We start from the raw sequence: 20,205 nt of genomic DNA on the forward strand, positions 1-20,205 counted from the left end.
TTAAACACAATGTATTGACTACTACTATTGACTACTGACTTAAGCTTTTCTTAAGATTTAAGTTGATATATAATAGACAAGGAGCAAGGCCTTTCTGAACGTCAGACTTAGGGACTACTTATAAAAGTAGATTTCTTCACTGGAGAACAGTTGGGAAAATGGTGAGCACTGCATGTACTAACAGGAAAACCAGAAGACTCAAATCAAATTTAAACTCAAAACTCAAGGTGCTGCTTGACCATTATTACATGATAAATAAAAATTCTTCCCTATCTGACCATGAAAAATTCCTCATCTGACTCCACACGAATCAAGCATACAAGTGCTCCTAGCTCTGTATAGGGAAGGAAAAGATTATGTAACATTCAGGGAGATGCTTAAGTCTAATATTACATAAAATAACGTCTTCTGTCACTCACAGAGTCAGTTATAAGAACTGTCAGATGAATATTCAGTTGAGTTTTAAGTGAAAAATTTGCTCTTTAATCATATTTTTACTGAGGCCTTATGGAAAACTTCTCTTGACTAGCACAAAATACCATGTCTGAGATTAAACTGAGGCTGAAAAAGAACTAAGGAAAGAAAGGTAATATGGAAAAGGTTTTAAGACCAAGTGGCTGAGTTGGAGTATCTGGAAATGTCAGAGGTCCTATAGACGAGCAAGAAATACAACAGATGATGCCATGAGATGCTCTTCTGGCTTCATTGGCAAATGGGCAGATTCCAGAAGTATCTCACTCAAGAAATCTGTAAGTGTTTCAAACAACTATGATATAAGCTACAAGTGACAGAAAGACTTATTTTTTCTTACTCATTCTGAAACAGCCTTGTGAACAGAAAAAACTGATAATTCAGAATTTATGAGAAAGTTTTCCCCACTACATGATAACTTCTGATATGTGAAGAATTTGAGATTCCTTTGGTTGATTAGCTTTAATGTTAATTTGGGGACTTCGAAATAAGTATCTGTTTCATCACACTGTTCAACTCTTGCACTGCAAAAAGAGCACTGGAGGCATTTGGAGTCATGGTCAGATCTTGCAGGGATAAAGGCTGTACTGCTGTTTGGAGCTTGATGGAGATTAAAATAAACAATAGGGCTTAAAAATCTAAAGAAAGAGGAGATTTCAGAAGGTCTGCAGTCCAAGAGGTAGCTGCGAATGCTGAACTTTTGTTCTGAGGGAGTCTTACTGACAACACAGAAGGCATCATCAAGAGCACATGAGAGGAATGATGTGACTGTGGGAAGTGAGGCTATTCCATCTGTCTGAGGTCTTCATGGAGGTGCTGGTGTTCTTCCCTAAACAAGGATGTGCACATGTGTGCAGGTTCCTGCTCAGAAAAAGATGAACTGCCTTCATCCCCTAAGGTGAAGAGTTGCTAGTTGTGGTAACTTCTGATGAGCATGAAACAAACTATTTTGCTCCACTGAGAGGTGAAAGACCCCAAAACTTTGTGACTGGGATTGAAAAGAAGAAGAACAAAGAATTCATCCAGAATCACCTTAGAAGGGTGAATGAAGAAAGAAGAATTTAGAAGCTGGTAATCCAGCAAGGTCAGTCTGTAAGGAAATTCCTAAGGCTGGGCAAGCACATTAATAAACAAAACAAACACAAAAGCGTTGTTTCAACTTAGAATTCACAATGGCAGTTAAAAACTAAAGAAAAAATGTAGGTTAAAAAAACAATGAAGAAACACTTACCCATTGACTAGCAAACTGGTTCATGTCATGGAAAACCAAAAGGAAAAATAAAGATGACAGGGTAGAACAGGAAAATGATGAATGTCTCATTGAAATGAGGAAAAAAAAAATAAAGACAATTACATTGAATACACTAACTCAAAAAGATGCATCAACAAAATAAAAAGCACAATACAGAAATGGAAAAATCAGCAGAAACAATATGACAAAATAAAATAAATGTAAAACTGCCCAGACAAGACATACTTTTTTTTTGCCACATTCTGACAAATGTTCTAACTATCTCTCCAAAACCAAATGACACTAATGCATTAGTACTAGTGCGTAACAAGAACAGTTTTAATTTGATGTGCTGGTAATGTCACCAGACTACATTGCATGCCCTTCTTCATTTTGCATATTATTTCTGCTGAGAGTGACAACGTGGGAAGTACAGCAGTCAGTGAAGTCTGTATTTCCTTTAAAAACACATCAATGCTCCAGCTGTGGGGAATCTACTACTCCGGTAGCAGGCTAGTACTAAAACTGTCCCTGACCTTCACAATTAAATTAAAAAATCCCATTAAATTAGCTGATTATTTCTTTCCTCTATTTTCAGCACATTCACAGGAATGAATGCTAAGTATATGAGCCAATTAAAACAATTCTTACTCAATTAAAACCTGACTGCAAAGGACAATGTTTTGGTACTATTTTACTATTACAAAAGACTCCTTATGCAGGATTATGAGCTGCTGAAACCCAAGCAAAATTCTCAGAGTGGCTGTGAATCAGGAATTTCTCTGATTATCTACAGACTCATAGGTCACAGCAAATAAATTAGAGAAGCACTGTATCTTCTCTGGTTTAGAAGTGTCTTGAGTGATCCTTCTAAGGAACACTGTATGTATGCCCCTGTACATGATGACTTTCAGCTAATTTGAAATTAATTGACTACGGACTGTCCACAGACTGGGACATTTCATATGAACTGAACATAGGAATTAAGCATACAAAATTCCACTTACCTCTTGCCCTCCTTCTAGTATGCAGAGTTTAGCTGTCTGCTTTTTGGCATCAACTAAGACATTAAACATTGTACACAGAGAAGAAGGAATACGCAAGTCTGTTGATTTGTTTGTCTTTTGCAGCTTGACTTCAAAAGCAATTCTTGTTCTGTTTATTAAAACACAATTCATAATATGAGTATTTCTGATAATTTTCGGTGACTGCTGCAGAAATATATAAACCTTATTCACCATGGTGACTTAATGATGTACGTGCACGTGAGAAGATTTTAGAAATAAAATTCTTAATGTGAGGATATCTACCCACTCGATAAACAATGGTATTGATGGTAATTTCAAGGTTCTGCACTGCTTCAGCTACTGCAGTGAAAAAAACCGCTGTATTATCTTCTTGCCTACTAGATAACAATATGCTTCTTGTATAGTGATTAAGAAGAATTTAAAGCAATGAAAATATATGTTAAAATGTAGTTCACAATAAAGCAAGTGCTTTCTTGCTTCCAAGGAATATAATTCTAAAATCCCCTTTAAATTTTAACAGAAAAGACAATCTCATTGATAGAGTTTATTATTAAACAAATATGAATATTTATATTGACACCTAAGATGTATCATGAGATCAGTAATAAACAAAACTTTCTTTCCACTGAACGCTACTGAAGTAAATGATAATGGTTTCAGAATACAAAAATATAAAAATGTTTTATTTCTTCCATTATTTGTAAACACACACAGTAGAAATTGACACAATAATTTACAAAATGGGAATGGAAGGATCTTTTATCTAATTTAAAATATCTTATAGAACACAGTAGTATCACAATGAGAAAATAGTTCAGCCTTTCTTTTTTGAGTTGCTACTTTCCAATAGAACTCATTCTAGGGATACCACTTTCTTTGTTTACCTCAGTTTTGGCATCTTCACCAACACTAAAATATACCCGGAGTATTAACACTAGTATGTTATGTATTCAGCCTAAATTATCAATATAATTTAAATAATGACACCAAGAACTTTCTGTACTATTGACACAACCCTCATCTATTGCTACCAAAATCTTATTCTCTACAATAGCAAGCAGCAAAGAGATCAGGATTGGTAACAGTGACCAAAATACAACCTAGAAGAAATTCTTTTTCTAGTGCCTCTGCGTAAATAATTTTTGCTCCTGGCTTCTACCTGTGACTCTGTCAGTGAGCTGCTTTTATCCTATTATGTTTGTAGCTTTAAAATCCACATAATCAAATCCATATAGAGCAGAGTGTTAGATAATGCCAACATATGGCATTAGATTTATTGTTTAGGAGAAATCAAAGTATTTATATTAATATAATTGCCTTCTGATAGTAATATGTAATCATAATCACTTTAAAAAAAAGGACTTGATTCATTTGAAAAGATTAAAATTAAATTATTCTGACTAGTAATAATTTCATATACCCTTGTATTTTAGTCCTGTTGTCTCAGCCTAAATGTCTTTGAGCCAAAGAATTTTGCACAGATGGATGTAAGTTTGCATGACTGACTGGAAAACTTCCATTTCATTATTGTCTCATATCTACTTCTGCTATAGAACACAAACTTTTATTCCATTCATTATATCATCTTCCTTCCAAAATCAAATACAAATTTTTTGTGGTATGCTTCTGCCTTTTTCACCAAAATTTCTCCATGGTAGATCTACAGCAATAAGCTCATATAATAAGTCTCAGGTTCTTGTTCCTATTATCTTTAAAGAAAACAAAAAAATATTGTGTTATCAGATTAAACTTCACGGGTTATGAAAGCTTCTCTGTTCCTTTAGTCTTCCATATCAATATTCCATATTTTCTGATTGACACTACTGAACTATCTACAAATTTCGTTTTCTCCATTACTGCTTTTTAGTCAACTATTAACATTTGCCACAAATCCGGAATGGCAAGGAGATTTGATTTCTTGACTGCTAGGGCACAGCTCAAAACATGCAGAAATTTTCCTTGCTACTTTGCAGATGTTGCTAAATTGCGCTTTGTCATGTGATGGGAAATACATGATTTCTTCATATTTGACATAAATTCACATGATCTTCCCCAAAGCGTCTGCTGCTGATCACAGCAGGAAACAGGATCCTCCTATGTATGCACTTCTGTGCACCAGTATAACTGTTCCTATGTTAATTTTTAAATCTCTCCCAGTTTTCTATTGGTCATTTCAACTGTACCTTTTAACGCAGGCTTCTATCATGTCAGTGGCCATGAGTTTAAGTCTCTGCTCTAAATGGTGTGCAAATTCCGGTTCTGGCCAGTGAAGATCAAAAACAAACATCTGCAGAGCATCCAGTTTCCAAAAAAGATCTTCTGATGTAGCTGAGCCGTTGCTACGGAAAACAAAACAAAACAAAATCCCCAAGAAACAAAAGATAAATGTACAGATGTCTCTCTCATTTGCCATGGAATTATATAGGAGAACAGGATTTCCTTATCAACCCATCATCCTCCTTCACTTTATTTAATAGCACAGTTGCTTTTATTCCAAGGATGTGAAAATGGCAGTGGAAAATTTGAAGTAATTCCAAATGATGAAAAAAATACAGTTTTCTCATCTGCAACTGAGGAATATAATAGGCTAAGGGAGGTTGCGTGAGATGATGAGGATCATGGAGGAATGATGTAGTTCAAATTTCAGATTGAGACAGGAAACATAAAGGATAAAGGAACATTAATTAGTAAGGACATTTTCCAAAACAGTTAGGATTTTGTATATGTTTTGTTACTTTCATAATTCAGGTAGATAAATCTACCAAAGAACTAAAAATACTAGTTGTAATATCATAAAAGAGATACCCAGACAAACAGTCCCTTGATAAATGCTCGTTAATTCTCACTGATGGAATATCCCAATGGAAAAAAGAGAAATAACAAAATTCATGCATAAACAAAATGGAATTAGTATAGTTCTGTTTACAAGTTCTTCTGCTCTGAACCAAGTGATGAATTTCAAGACATTTACATGTGATAAGACATCGTAATTCAAGGCTAATCTTTGCTGTAAATACAGTTGTGCTTCCACTGTCAATGTAGATTAACTAATATTATCACAATGTCTTGCATTTCAATGCCTCGGTTATTGCTTAAGAAGCCACAATACTTCACAGCACAGCATCCCAGGATGATAGTGACACAAGCCTCAAAAACAGTCTGACAGGCTCAATTCTAATTCAGATAGCTTAAATATATCAATAGTGCCATTTTCTTGCTTCTACCTCATAGCAAAAGAACACAATTACCAGAGGGTAAAGTGACCCAAGCTCTCATGGAAGGAACTGGGGAGTGCTGAATGTGCTGAGACAGGCAAGAGTCAGGTTAAAAAATGAACTAACTTAAAAATAGGAAAGATATCTCATATTTGACTGACTAATGTACTCATCAGTAGCACTAACACTGGGTCACACCAGGTGGGCCGTGACATTGGGCAGTAACATGAAGCAAGGCCTAAAGCAGACCTTTGGAGAGGTTGCACAGATGCAGCAGGAGCACTGCTTTGGTCTTAAGAAAACCCATCACCTTCCAGATTCACACAAGCGCCCCCTTCTTCCCCTGCTTTAATGCTAGCAGTACTACAGAGTCATGAGAAAAGAATTTCTTCCTAATATCGAGTCCAAATCAATATTCTTCCAGTTTAAAGACATTTCCCCTTGTCTTGTCGCTACATGTTATTCTAAAATGTCCCTCTCCACCTTTTCTGTAGGTTCCCTTCAAGTACTGGAACTCTGCTATAGTGTCCCCATGAAGCCTTCTTTCCCCTGGCTGAAGAGCTCCAGCTCTCTCAGCCTGTCCTTGTAGGGGAGGTGCTCAGCTCACTGATCATCTTTGTGGCCCTCCTCTGGACCTGCTCCAACAGCTCCATGCCCTTCTTGTGTTGGGGGCTCCACAACTGGACACGGTACTCCTGGTGAGGTTCCATCATGACAGCAGAGTAGAAGGGCAGAATCATCTCCTTCTTCCTGCAAGTCACGCTTATCTCTATGCAACCCAGGATACAGTTGACCTTCTGGGCTGCAAGCACACACTGCTGGCACACATTGAATCTTTCATCAACCGACACCCCTAAATTCTCCTCCTCAGAGCTGCTCTCAAGCCATTCTCCACCCAACCTGAACCTGCGCTTGGGATTGCCCCTTCCCGGATGCAGGATAGTTCACAGTTTTCAAATAGGACCTGCATGTTGTAATGCATTTTTCCTCACTCATCTTAAACAATAATTACTAATATTACATTGTGCTGTGCTCCTGAAAGAAAACAGCAGAAACAGCAACAAAAGCCCAGGAGACTGCTAAGGTTACAACTTGCACAGGGATGTTACTGTTCAGGTTACAGCTGAGTGAGGAGCACTTTTATACACCATTAAGTTTAATTAAGAAATACCAAGAATGAACCTCCGTAACACCTCAGAAAGTCTATGATTCTGCTGGTCTGTTTTTTAAGTTATACGACCCCAATATTGGGGATTTCGTTATATCTTATATCTCTAAGATGCTACCAGAGAATGAAGCCATAGATGCTTCATTATACATGATATCTGACTTGAAAAACACATTTTTTTTTTAGTCAGAGGGGGTAAAAGATGACAAATGATATAGTGGCAGAAATAGAGGTAATGCCAGTCAATATTAAAGTTGGTAAGAACACACTTTCTAGAAAACAAAACATACTTCCCCAGGATACAAACTACCACTTTTCATTATTAGATCATATTTTATCATTTTTTATCATTTCACATGTATTTTTTTCATTTTTAGCCTAATGGAATTCTAAATGAAATTCTTTAAGACTCAGGAGGAACTAATGTGTTCTCAATAACATTAATGTATTCCTATGCACGTTCACTCCCTGGTAGCCACTTAATTTGGTTTCATTATACTACCATGTAAAGTTTCAAATTAAAATAAATTTAGTAATAGACACAGGTTCATGAAACACTAATTCATTCTGTCAGAAATACTAATTCATTCGTTCTCTTTTCATATGATTTTGAGGTTCCATTCTTCAATTTTTATTCAGCACTGTCCGATAACATTTGAATTTGACTACTGTATTATTACACTAGTTAGATAAGGAAAGAAAATTCAGTGCTACAACAGAAACTAATTTTTCCTAATTCAGGCACAAATAACCAATTTGTTTGCTATGTGCTGAAGAGAACTGTGATTTCAACCAACCTGTTCCTATTTGTAGCAGATCACTGCTTTACACAGACTACAGAATTTTTTTTCTGTCCATTATTCATTAAAGGTATTATAAATAATATTGTCAACACATACCTCAATACCCTGAAGTGGATCTACAGTCTGCAGATTTTATTCCCCCTTGAATATCTGGTTATGTCATCTCAGAGTTTAATTTTCCATAAAACGCAACATCAAGAAAAACCAAATGCAGTTTTCACCTCCTCCTGACAGCAGGAGGTATTCCCACATTCAATTCAAACCAGTGAAGCACTTGAATCTATCTGCACAATTACAAAACCCATTCTTGGCTACTGTAAGGTTTTTATTTGAACACTTATGATAAGCTAATTTGGTCTAATGAATGGAATAATATTGCTCTACCTGAAAATTGCTACTCTTTTTTCAACTATACTCAATAGAATTATTTCTTAATCTACAATTAAGTGCAAACTCTGCTGTTCTGTAGTCAAGATTTAAGATTTCAGCAGTAGTTTGTGCAAAAGGTATTGTTTAGTTTTTGACTCTTTTTAATTGGATCCTTGGAATAAAGTTTCCAATGGTTCAAAGAGGCCCACCCTAATTTTTTGACAGCAATTTAACTTTGTAGATGTAGTCCATTTTAAGCTAAATGGTTCTATGGTTTTCTGCCTCTCGTACCAAACACAGCAAAAAAAGGTGAAGAGCATTGTATTTCTCCAAAATCTCGCAGCATATTAAACTTACGAACTGCATACATTCTCCTAAGCAATTCACTTGTTCACTAACAGCCAAAAGAGGCAACTTTCCTCCATTTACTCAATTATCGAAGCAGTAGCAGTCAGTCAAGCAGTCCATTAACAGAGCTGCAAGATCTACCCAATAAGACAGCTTGGAATATGGAAATATAAGAGATATTCTAAATATCTATGGACATTCTTTATCAACCATAAGATCCAAAATCATCTGGCTTCCATTCTAGTACAATTTATCTAGAGCAATAGTGGTGATTTTATAAATTACTGTGTATATTCTGAAGTTTACTGTTGAATTATAACCCATTAGTGCTTTGTGGGTAGTGCTATGAAACAGGGCAACAGCACCATGTTCTTTGTGAGGTTCAGTTCCTACCTTGAATATGCATGTTCAAGACTCAGAAAGTCAACTGAGAATTCTTTCAACATAAAAGGCTTTTTTGTAATTATAGAGTCAATAGTACCTGCCCCGACTCTCTACATTTCATTAGCTGGCGATTGGAAAGGCAGAAAAACAGATTTGATGCAGCAAGTAATGGATTGTGTTTGGTCCCCCAAAGATGTTAGGGCCAAAGAGTAACTTCTTGAATCCTCCCACTTAGCTCAAGACTGAGGAAACTTGAGGCTTAAGCAATCTAAAACATTTCTGTTAATTCTTCTTTCTTAAATGAAAGTATTTTTGGAAGAAACAAAATGTAGCCCATAATACATATTTATCTTCCAGAATAGCTCAAATAGGAACTTGCTACACTTGTCTTGAATTCAAAACTCTGTATTCCACAGGAAGTAAATCACTTCAGCTAAATTTCACTTACGGCCATATTCTTAAGTAACTATCCTCAAAAAGAAAACAATTTTCATCTTCCAAATTGCCACAGCTAAGTACTCTGACAAGAACAAATGTGGCACTACAGATGTACTGAACAGTGCTGAAACCTGCCCCAGCACATGCACAGACAGACAACTGTGGCTGCTCCCTTCTCCACTCATTGTAGCTGAGTCACAGAAGGATGAACATAGCTGAGACATTTGCTTCGTAACTGCCTGCTCCAGCTGGTAGACAAGACAGGACTGTCTTCCTGAAAGCATGTATCCTTGTATCCTATCTCATGTTTCTCCAGCCTTGAGGTTTGCCAAGCCTGATGATCAAGAATGGCATAAGATAGCAATGGACAACCTTGAGTCTGTATCTGCAGTGCTTTTGGTCAGTGAATATATGTTGGCTTGCACTGAAAATAATAATTTATAAATGAAATCATACACAACTAAATCACCCACAAATGCAATTTAAAAGTCTGGTTCACAAGAGGCAGAGTAACTCAATTTAAAATACAAAACGGAACAGAAGTAATTTTAATTAATTAATGGGGAATTGAGAAAAGCATCATTCTGGATAACTAGAATATTACAGAATATTCAGGTATTTTCTCCTTTTAGGATACTGTCCTTAGCCAAACGTTGTAATGCTCCACATGTCTAGCCAAGGTGTCCTCTGAGTTATCCTCTCCAGAGACCAATCAAAACAAACAGACACTGAACAATTTCCTCTTTTCATATCTCTCTTTCCACTGCCCAGTAATAACAGGTTAAGGAAAAACAACTGAAAATGATTTAATAATCTTTCTAAGCGCTGTCATTAGTAGTATACATTTCCTTCTTCAAAATACGTCATCAAGAAAAAAAAAAGCAAGTTAATTACAAATTATAAATAATATTCTCTTGTAATATTCAAAAGAATTTTTAAGCGATACAGAGGAAGAGATGGTGACAATCAATGAAGCACACAAAGAAATGCCTAATGATATGTACAAGTAGTACAGGAATCAATGAGAAAAGGTGCTATGCTGGACCAGGTCCTCCTCAATGAGGAGTGGCTGGTGAGTAATGTGATGCTCAAAGGCAGCCTTGGCTGTAGTGACCACAAAATGGTAGAGTTCAAAATCCTTCAGGTATCAAAGAGGTGGTGCAGCAAGTTTGCTACTCTGGATTTCAGGAGAGCAGACTTTGAACTCTTCATAAAGCTGCTTGGCAGGGAGACACGGGAGAAAGTCCTGGAGGGAAGAGGGGCCCAAGAAAGCTGGTCGGTACTGAAGGACCATTTCTCCCAAGCCCAGAATTGGTGCATCCCAAGAAAAAGAAAGGCACGCAAGAATGTCAGGAGGCCTCTGTGGATAAACAAGGAGCTCCTGGACTTACTTAAACTCAAAAAGAAAGTCTATAGGGAGTGGAAGGAAGAACAGGTTACCTGGGAGAACTACAAAGAAGTTGCCCAAGCAGCCTGGGATCAGGCTAGGAATGCCAAAACCCAGACAGATCTAAATCTAGCCAGGGACATAAAGGGAAATAAGAAGAAATTTTGCCGGTATATCAGTGATAAAAAAGAAGGTCAGGGAAGATGTGGGCTCTCTCTGGAAGGAGACTGGAGACCAGCTCATGAGGGATATGGAAAAAGCTGAGGTGCTCAATGACATCTTTGCCTCAGCCTTCACCAGCAAGGGCTCTAGCCACATCACCAAAGATGCAAGAACTTGGAGAAGGAGCCTGCTGTAAGTGAAGATGAGGTTTGAGACCATCTAAAAATCCTGAAGGTGTACAAGCTTATTGGACCTGATAAGATTCATCTACGGATTCTGAGGGAACTGGCAGATGAAGTTGCCAAGCCAATGTCCATCATATTTGAAAAGTCATGGAAGTCTGGTGAAGTTCCCACTGATTAAAAGGGGAAATATGACCCCCATTTTCAAGAAGGGTAAAAAAAAAAGATCCAGGGAACTACAGGCCAGTCAGTCTCACCCCTGTGCCCGGGAAGAACATGGAGCAGATACTCCTGAAGGCCCTAGTATGGCACACAGAAAATAAAGATGAGGTGATTGGTGGTAACCAACATGGCCGCACCAAGGGCAAGTCCTGTCTGACAAACTTAGTGGCCTGTTATGATGGAGTTACAGCATCAGTGGATAGAGGAAGAGCAACTGACATCATCTACCTGGATTTGTGCAAGGTATTTGACACTGTCCTGCATGACATCCTGATCATCAAATTGGAGAAAAATTGAATTGATGGATGGACCACTCGCTGGATAAGGAATTGGCTGGATGGCTACACTCAGAGTGTTGCGGTCAATGGCTGAATGTACAAGTGGAAACCAGTGAAGAGTGGCTTTCCTCAAGGATTGGTGTGGGGAGTGATGTTATTTAACATCTTTGTAGGTGACACAGACAGTGGGATCAAGTGGGATGGAGCAAGTTTGCAGACAACACCAAGCTGAGTGGTGCAGTGGAGCTAGAGGGAATGGATGCTATCCAGAGGGATCTGGACAGGCTTGAGAAGTGGGCTCATGACAACCTCATGAAATTCAATAAGGCCTAATGTAAGGTCCTGCATCTGGGAAAGAGCAAAACTGACTTGCAGAGCCTTCACTCAAACTGATGTTACTTTTTGATTCAAATAAAATACATGGCCATTTAGAGAAGTTACCTGGCTCTTCTGCAGGTTGCAGGCAGTAGTCTGATTCTTAAAATACTACCTGAATTCCATTGTATTACAACGATAATAGTAAAATCTTTGAATTAAATTTATACACTCTTCAATGAATACAACTTCAAAGCTCTACATTTTGAAGAAAGAGAGCAAAGTCATCTACAACAGAGCCAGTACCTTGGCAGATCTTTTCTTCTGGTTTGCTGCAAGAGGCAGCTGAAAGGAGGATGGCCTTACTGAGCTCCACGCAGATACCATGCCTGGTACAGTTCTTGTCCCCATTCCTCTTGACAAACAACAAAGCAGCAGCCACTGCTGGCAAGTTCTTACAGCTCATGTGAGCCTCAGTGCTTTCAAAACCACACAAATTAGCTTAGGATGTTTTTCATACTCTTCTATACAGGCCACATACTTATTTCCAGAATATGTGCAAGGGAGATGAGGCAGTGGCTGAGTTTTGCACTACACACGCATTTTTGACAATACTGTCTAGGTATTTATTGCTACACCAAAGCTTTCATTTAGGAAAGTTACACCAGTATAATACTCCAACCAGGACCAATACTTGTTATATATTAATTACAAATTCAATACGTAAAATACAAATATTTTAAAATCTACAAGTTATTTTTACTGGAAGAGGCTACTAGAATACAGATTGTAAGAAGACCACATCTAGGATTATAACAACTTTTAAATCTAAAAGCAAGTCTTTAAAAAAAAGTAACCATTGAAAGAGTGAGAATAACTAGGCAAACAGATCTGAGTAGCAGGTGACCAATTAGTTTGTACTCAGAGCTGAAATCAATTGCGTAAGCACATTAGGAGAAATCTAGAATTACAGTAAACACAAAAGCTACCAAAGCCAAGGATTAAGAGGAATTTTGTCAGCTTTTAGAAGAATTAGCAGCAGAACAACTCTATGGACAAGTGCCAGAAATCTGGCAGAGCACAGTCTATAAACTCTCATAGTAATGGATGTGAATACTTGTTATGTGTGTTTAATTCCATCACAAAACTTGAGAAAACAATACTTGGCTTGAAATTTTATTATCAAGTTTTGTGTGTTACATGTATGTTTTCTGAAGTCATTCACATTCACCTGTTCCTATTACAACTTGAGCTAAAGCAAAGTTCTCCTGGAGCCTTCCTCTAGTATATAAAACAAATATATATATTTTGAAATAGGCAAAGCAATAGATACATTTCTATTCTGGGTACCAATTAACCTTATAATTTTCTTCTAATATCAATATTTAATGGATAAATTTGCAATCAACTATTGGAATCAGTTTTCAGGACTGTTTTCACATGCAATGAGTTAATATAGCCCATGCAAAAATATGATGGGCTGCTTCACTTTATGATCTAAAATCAGTTATTCAAAAGATTCCTCGCTGCTTATTAATTAAGAAGGGTAATTAAGTAGTTTAGGGTATAAAACATCACTCATACTTTGACAGACCTTTGCTGAGCTGATTTTTTAAGTTACAAGTTTAAGACCAATTCATTTAAAGGCAGTAGAAAGCACAACTCGCTAACAGTCCATGCTTGGCTCACTTCCAAGAAACAGTAATTTCCAACTAAGAGATCATAAACACCATGCAATCCAAAAACAGCTGCACAGAACAGTAGCAAGGCCATGCAGAGCTGACATACAGTCAGAAGGTTATTGAAGAATACACACGTGAATTCATACATGGAAGTCATCCAGGTTGGTGTAGTAAAGCTAGGCATTTGTGGAAGATTAAGAGGCAAACTTGGAACTTTTGGAAGAGCTACATTAGGAAGACTGTTGGTGATGCTCCTGTGAAAAAATAAATAATGTAGGAATACAATAAAAAATAGAATATTTAGAGGACAGCAGAGGACAACACCTGGTAAGACAGAAAGCTGTAGTGCTTTGTAGAAATACTGTAGAAAGCACTTACTTGACAGGTTGCCACGACTCTTGTTCAAGACCTCTGTGAATGGACTGGGCAATTGATGATTCCATGAGGTCAATGTAGCGGATGACCATGGGAACAAAAATTTCTTGCAAGTGCTTGTGAAACTTTCCATTGCACAAAAATGCTTTAAAAAGAAAGAAAACAGAAATAAGTATGTCAGGTCTTTCCTTCATTTATTTTGCAATAGGAAAAAGTACCTCTTAAAATGTTTTAAAATACAAAACTATTTTAAGAATAAATATAGTGCGATCCAGCCTGTGTAGTAAGTACAGTACATAAAAAAAACAAAGCGTGCATCACGAGGGCTTTGCAGTCCATTTTTAGATGCCACTGTTATGAAAACTAGGCGCATATGTAAGTTCTTTGTTGAGCCAGATCACTTCTGTATCTCCTTAAAGTATATTTTGCTAAATCTAATCCTTAGTCATTTTGTTCAACAGAACCAAAATAAATAAATTCCAGTGATATTCAATCATTTGCATTCTCTTTATGCTAAGAGCAAAGGCTACAATAAAACATTTCAGCTTCAGTAGTTTGCTGTACTGCTTTCAGCTGAGACATGATGCTATGCTTTGGCTTTGGGAGAAAAACAATGGTGATAACACACCAATGTTTAGTTGTTACTGAGCAGTACTGCACAGATCCAGGAATATTTGCATTTCTCATACTGTCCTGACAGGGCTGAGGGGGCACAGGGAGTTGGGAGGGGACAGAAATACAACAGCTGACCTAAACTGGCCAAAGGAATATTCCATACCATATGATAGCACGTTAAAAAAACATAAAACTGAGGAGCGTTGGCCAATGGCTGCTGCTTAAGGACTGGTTGGGCATCGGTCAGCGGGTAGTAAGGAATAGTTCTGTGCATTGCTTATTTGGTGAATATATATTATACTATTACACTTACCATTATTCTGCTTTTCTCTTCTTCTGTCTTAGAAAATAATTTTTATCTCAACTCATAAGTTCTACTTTGATGTTTTTTTTCTCATTCTCTCCCCCATTCCACTGGGGGTGGGGGAAGTGAGCAAACAACTGTGTGGCGCTGAGCTACCTGCTAGGTTAAACCACAACAGCTATGTGCAAAAATATAGTGAAATACAGCCTTTTCTTCAGAGAACTTATAAGAAAAAGATAACATGTGACATAGGAGTATTTGTGGGAATAAGAACAGTTTATCCATCTGGTTTATGTCCTCAAGAGCTAGCAAAGTCCTGAATCAATTCCTGTACCTACATGGAACATTTCATGATCTCTGGAATAGACAAATAAGTCTTAGTGTGTATATGTATGCCAAGAGCTGGTCAGCATGCCAGAATTCACCACCAGAATGCTTCCTTTTCTGATCCCGAAATACACATAAACATAAAACAGACCCATGAACCAAAAGTACATCCTTTCCAGTTTGTGTTCATGTGAAACTCATTCCCATGAGCCATACTTGTCTCTCTTCTGCCTTCTCAACTGCCTTACAAAATTTGTAAGGATGTGAACTCTGCTTCCCTTCTGGAAGACTGCCTATACTCAGGTATGATCACCTCCAATTTTACAGTCATTGTAGTTTTATAAAGGAAATCCTGAAAACTAGTTGTCGGAAATGCTTAGGAAAGCTAATGACATATAACACTGCTAGAGGCTTTATTTTTGAAAGAAGCAGAGTCAATTTGTGGGGAATACTATAAGGATGAAGTCCATTTCTCAAGAGAAGTAAAGCAGCTACAAGGTGTAGAAAATTATCTGCTCCACAGATGGGATTTACTACATGAAAAACTATGCAGACAATGTAAACTGAAGATGCTCAAAATCTAAAAATAAGTTTGTCATCACTACTATTTGTTCTGATAGTCCTTACAATGTTCGTTAGTAAAGTCTCATCTTTACTGTAACTACAGTCTGCCCCACCAAGGGATTATATTGGTTTCATGTTTTGGATGTCTGTATTCACCCACTAATCTGGTACTATTACTACGATCTGTAATGATATTCCCATGTGTCATGTAGGCAAGCTGAGTCACAATGAGAAATTTTCATGATTTTGCTTTCTCTTACTGTTACGTGCTTTACATTCTCTTGTGCATTCAGCTTCAGCTTTCTCTTCAGCTCAGTGTGCTTCAGGCTTGAGTTCACTCACCCTTTATATCTTAAGCAACCAAACACTTCAAATGGAAAGGCACTGGTAGCAGCTACCGTCTCTAGGGAAAGCATTTGCATCTTTCCCTGTCTGGCTTCTGGCTTTTTCCTCTTACTTATCTCTGCCTCCAAACGTCTCATTTGACATGGATGGGTACCTCAGTTGCATTTTGAGGAGGCCTCTTCTTCCTAAGAGTAAAAGGCTAGATCATGTGGCTCAAAACCCTGGAATCCATTTCATGAAGATATAAACTCCTCTTGTTCTAGTTCACTACTACAACTCCATGTGTGACATGCAAAAATAATATCTGTAACTTACAAAACTCCTTTGTTTCCTATTTATGATTAATGTTTACCACAGACAGAATCTAGGGAGATGAAGACTATGGAGAAAGTGTGTCTTCAAGTTTTATTTTCTTATTTTTACTTGCACTGCAGGGAAACACCTTTATTGCTGGATACTATTTTCTTTATAACATTCTTGCAGAATTGGGAAATTATGTATCAATCACTTTTTTCTAAGGAGAGAAGATTGATGAGATCGTCACTCTTTCATTTGTCCACCTGCTTCTCTCTTCCTAAGAATTTTAATACTTATAGCTAATTTCAGTGTTATATGGAAACAAGGGTAGAGACCTCCATTATATCAAGCCTCATGAAAACAGGCAGCTAGATAACAGAGATTGTTAGGGTTTCTGCAGAGAAAAAGGCAGCAGCATAGGCTTGTCTCTTACTGAACCCCTGAGAATCCGCCCTGGAGAACACCTATCAGCCCATTACAAACATGCTTCATTATTTACACTGCTCACAGAAGTACTTGTTATCTAGCTAGTTCTGGCATAATTAATTGCATATCAGGCTTTCAAAGCTGTGTTGTTTTTCCCTTGTATTTATATATCTTAAAAATGCAGCGTCTGTACCCAGCAATAGCAACAACTGAGAAGGATTTGGATATTAACACAAAGATATGGAAGCTTGCCCACACATCAAGTGTTTCACAGTAAACAGCTGATGAACATTGCCTTTGAGAAACAAAAGGTGGCAGGTATCAAGCTACATACAAGGCTGGTTTGTTAAGGCTACTTTGAGCTTAAAAACTACAACAAGAACACAATAGTGTCAATTAAGTCAATAGTGCTGCTTTTCAGCGAATCATTTCAGGATGGGCATTAATCAGGTAATCACAGTTACCTGAGAGGATGAGCCTGTAGCTCACTGTTTTCTGAACACACCGCAGAAATGCTCTGTTGCAAGATCTGCTTGGGGAATTACAGTAATAGAGCCTCATGGGCAGGAGCGCAGCTCTTGTTATTCAGAAGTCAGAATGAAATTTAAAGAAGTCACAAGCAATAAAAGCTGTTCAACTTAGAAAGCTGAATCATTTTCTAACATCCTGACATCAATCTTTGCAGGGAAATGAAACTACCTAAACAGACGCCAAGATGCTTAATCTGACTGCACTCCAAGCAGATCGCTCTGTATGTGGGCACACACATGCAAGTGCTATCTTGGATGAACAACTCTGTGAGCATTCTGTTTTCCCAGAGTTGAGGACATGACAGATTTGATTTACCCATATGGAGATTTCAAGGATTACAGTAGGGGAGGGAAAGAACTCAGAGCCCAGGAGTGAGTGACGGAGATGAGTATTACCAGCAAACTCATGGCACTCCACCCTGTGATTAGAATTGATCTTGCCAACAGGTACCACCTGTGCATCTAAGCAGATGGGAAACAAGAGATCCTTGAGGTAATGCCACACTTCAAAACCCTCAACTACCACTTCTCTTCTAAGCTACATAGCTTAATTCTCTGTCATCTTGTCAATATAGATGCCCCACGTGCTCTTTAGGTGAACCATCTCATGTTCACACAAACAACAACAAAATGAAACTCTGTGCCAGGGCAAGGTAATGTGTGTACAATATTAAGGGGAAAAGGATTGTGGGAACACAAACATCTCCCAGTAAGAAGTACTAGAAATACTGGAGTTGAAAGTTATTCAACTCTTACATAGTTGAAAAATGCTAAAACATGACATGAAAAGATCAGAGGTGGAAAGCACAGTGTAACAACACAGTGCTGGAATAAGGTTCCTCTTCTAACAGTGGAAAATAATCTGTGGTTCTTACATACATTAGAAACTTTGGGACTTGTTTTCATTTTATCCATGCAGATGTTTTGGGAGTTATTCTAGAGCCAGTGTGGCAAGTTGTCCTCAAGAGCTTCTCCAGAATCAAAGGTAAGGGAAGAATGAAACATGTTATCATGGGTCTCTGCACCAGTGGCAAAATCAGCACTTTGGAAGAATCTGCTATCACCCCTCTTTATATGACTCTCAGGAAGGCACCATTTGGCTTTCCTGATGTATTTTAAAATCCAATTTAAAAAGAGTAAATTTCAAGAAGGAGGTTTCCTTGGGGCTCCATATTCTATCTGTAGCAGTTGAAAATCATCCAATCCACTAAAAGAAGTTGATATTTCAATCTGCTTATTGTTTATAGTTCGTTCTGCCTCCACAGAGCATTTGTTAATCAGTTATTTGAATTCTAGCAAAAATTGAGAGTGTCTCAGCTTATATTCTAAATGCTATGCATTTTGCCATATGAGACATACTTTAGAAATGCATTCTAGAGACAAGCTATGTGGAAGTAAGCTGTAAACTTACTTGAGGAGCAAAATTTTCACCCTCCCCCTCCCACCCCAGAATATCAGCAATGAAACTGCAAAGAATTTCATCTTTACTAGACAAAGGGACACAAATGGCTTATTGCAGATTTATTTATTATTACGTTTTGTTCCTAAAACTATCATTCTGCCAGAAAGGATATTCTAGTAAGCAGTTTTATGGTCTCAGTTAGCTGTCAGTATTTACAAAACTGCAGCCCAAAACTGAAGGTAGGTTATCATTTCAAAACATCTCCTAACAGGACTGAGCAAAAATCCTAGGTCTCTTTTTTAGAAAAGAGTCCCATTACAATTAATGAAAAATGTAGAGTTTGACGAGAGAAGGATCTTTTTGGGCTTGCCCTGAATACCTTAAATCTAAATTGTTCTCTATTTACACAGTACAGTTTAAGATGGGAGCTGTGATGGTATATTTAATTTCTAGTACAAAAGTGGTACACAGCCTGTAACCAAGCAAGAAGAGGATGCTGAGTTTACTGACATTTGTCATACTGCTGCTATTAACAGCAATACTGGAAAATAAAAAACAAAACATATCAAAGAGCTCCAGTTTTAAATCATTAGCTAAGATAATGGCAATAGTTTTCAAGACCCTAAATTTCAACATGCAGCTTTTTCAAAGTCAGCTTTATCAGACAGATGTGCCCTAGCTGACTTAGAGCAGGTACACAGGTATTTCACTAGTGATACTTAGTGAAAGAGAGGTTATGAGTTAACTTTAAAATACTTCTAGTTTTGTTTGATTTTTGCCAGTGTTCATCACAAAGCACTAATGCAATATTGCTGAGCAACAGTACAATCTATGATAACAGTAAATGATGCAGGTAAAATTCATTAGAATGGAAACAGAACTTGGAAAGAAAAGGAGCAGAACACTGAAATATACAGGTAAGATACCTATAACATTAGCTAAATATAAAAACACTTGATGGAATTGTGCATGTGCCAGTAAAAGATATCTCTGATTATGTTAATCAAGAGAAACTGAGATATTTTCTTGAAGCACTAAAAAAAGTGATTAATATGAATAATTAAACACAGAATCTAAATAATCCTCTGAAAGCAGTCCCTTTCATAATATAATTAATAGCCTCAGTGGAGAAAAAGTAACATCTACATTACTGAAAAAAAGTCCTGGGACATATAGTTCTGAGACAATCATGGATTTCTTCCATGAAATTCTACGAAATTCTGGAAAAAATAATTCTGTTATCATAGAGAGATATTAGGTACAGCTAAGTCTGTACCATCTGCAAAGCTTTACACAGTCAGGCATAACTGAATATCAACAATTGAAACTTTGGAGAT

General features: G+C 37.3%; 1 protein-coding gene across 12 annotated transcripts in view; it reads right to left on the reverse strand.

Moving 5' to 3' along the window:
• CADPS2 (calcium dependent secretion activator 2) overlaps positions 1 to 20,205 on the reverse strand; it is a 304,359-nt gene that overhangs the window by 39,193 nt on the left and 244,961 nt on the right. For 3 of the 12 annotated variants that reach the window (XM_052667753.1, XM_052667750.1, XM_052667756.1), the window contains 5 exons: positions 14,062 to 14,203; positions 13,818 to 13,937; positions 4,914 to 5,069; positions 2,710 to 2,857; positions 1,703 to 1,717 (listed from right to left, as the gene is read on the reverse strand). In XM_052667753.1, coding sequence (XP_052523713.1) covers positions 1,703 to 1,717; positions 2,710 to 2,857; positions 4,914 to 5,069; positions 13,818 to 13,937; positions 14,062 to 14,203 — 581 coding nt within the window. The remainder of the gene's footprint in view (positions 1 to 1,702; positions 1,718 to 2,709; positions 2,858 to 4,913; positions 5,070 to 13,817; positions 13,938 to 14,061; positions 14,204 to 20,205) is intronic. The other 9 variants (XM_052667762.1, XM_052667757.1, XM_052667752.1 and 6 more) reach the window with 4 other exon arrangements.

This window comes from Tympanuchus pallidicinctus, unplaced genomic scaffold (genome assembly GCF_026119805.1).
Source record: "Tympanuchus pallidicinctus isolate F22 unplaced genomic scaffold, pur_lepc_1.0 scaffold8, whole genome shotgun sequence".
NCBI lineage: Eukaryota > Metazoa > Chordata > Aves > Galliformes > Phasianidae > Tympanuchus > Tympanuchus pallidicinctus.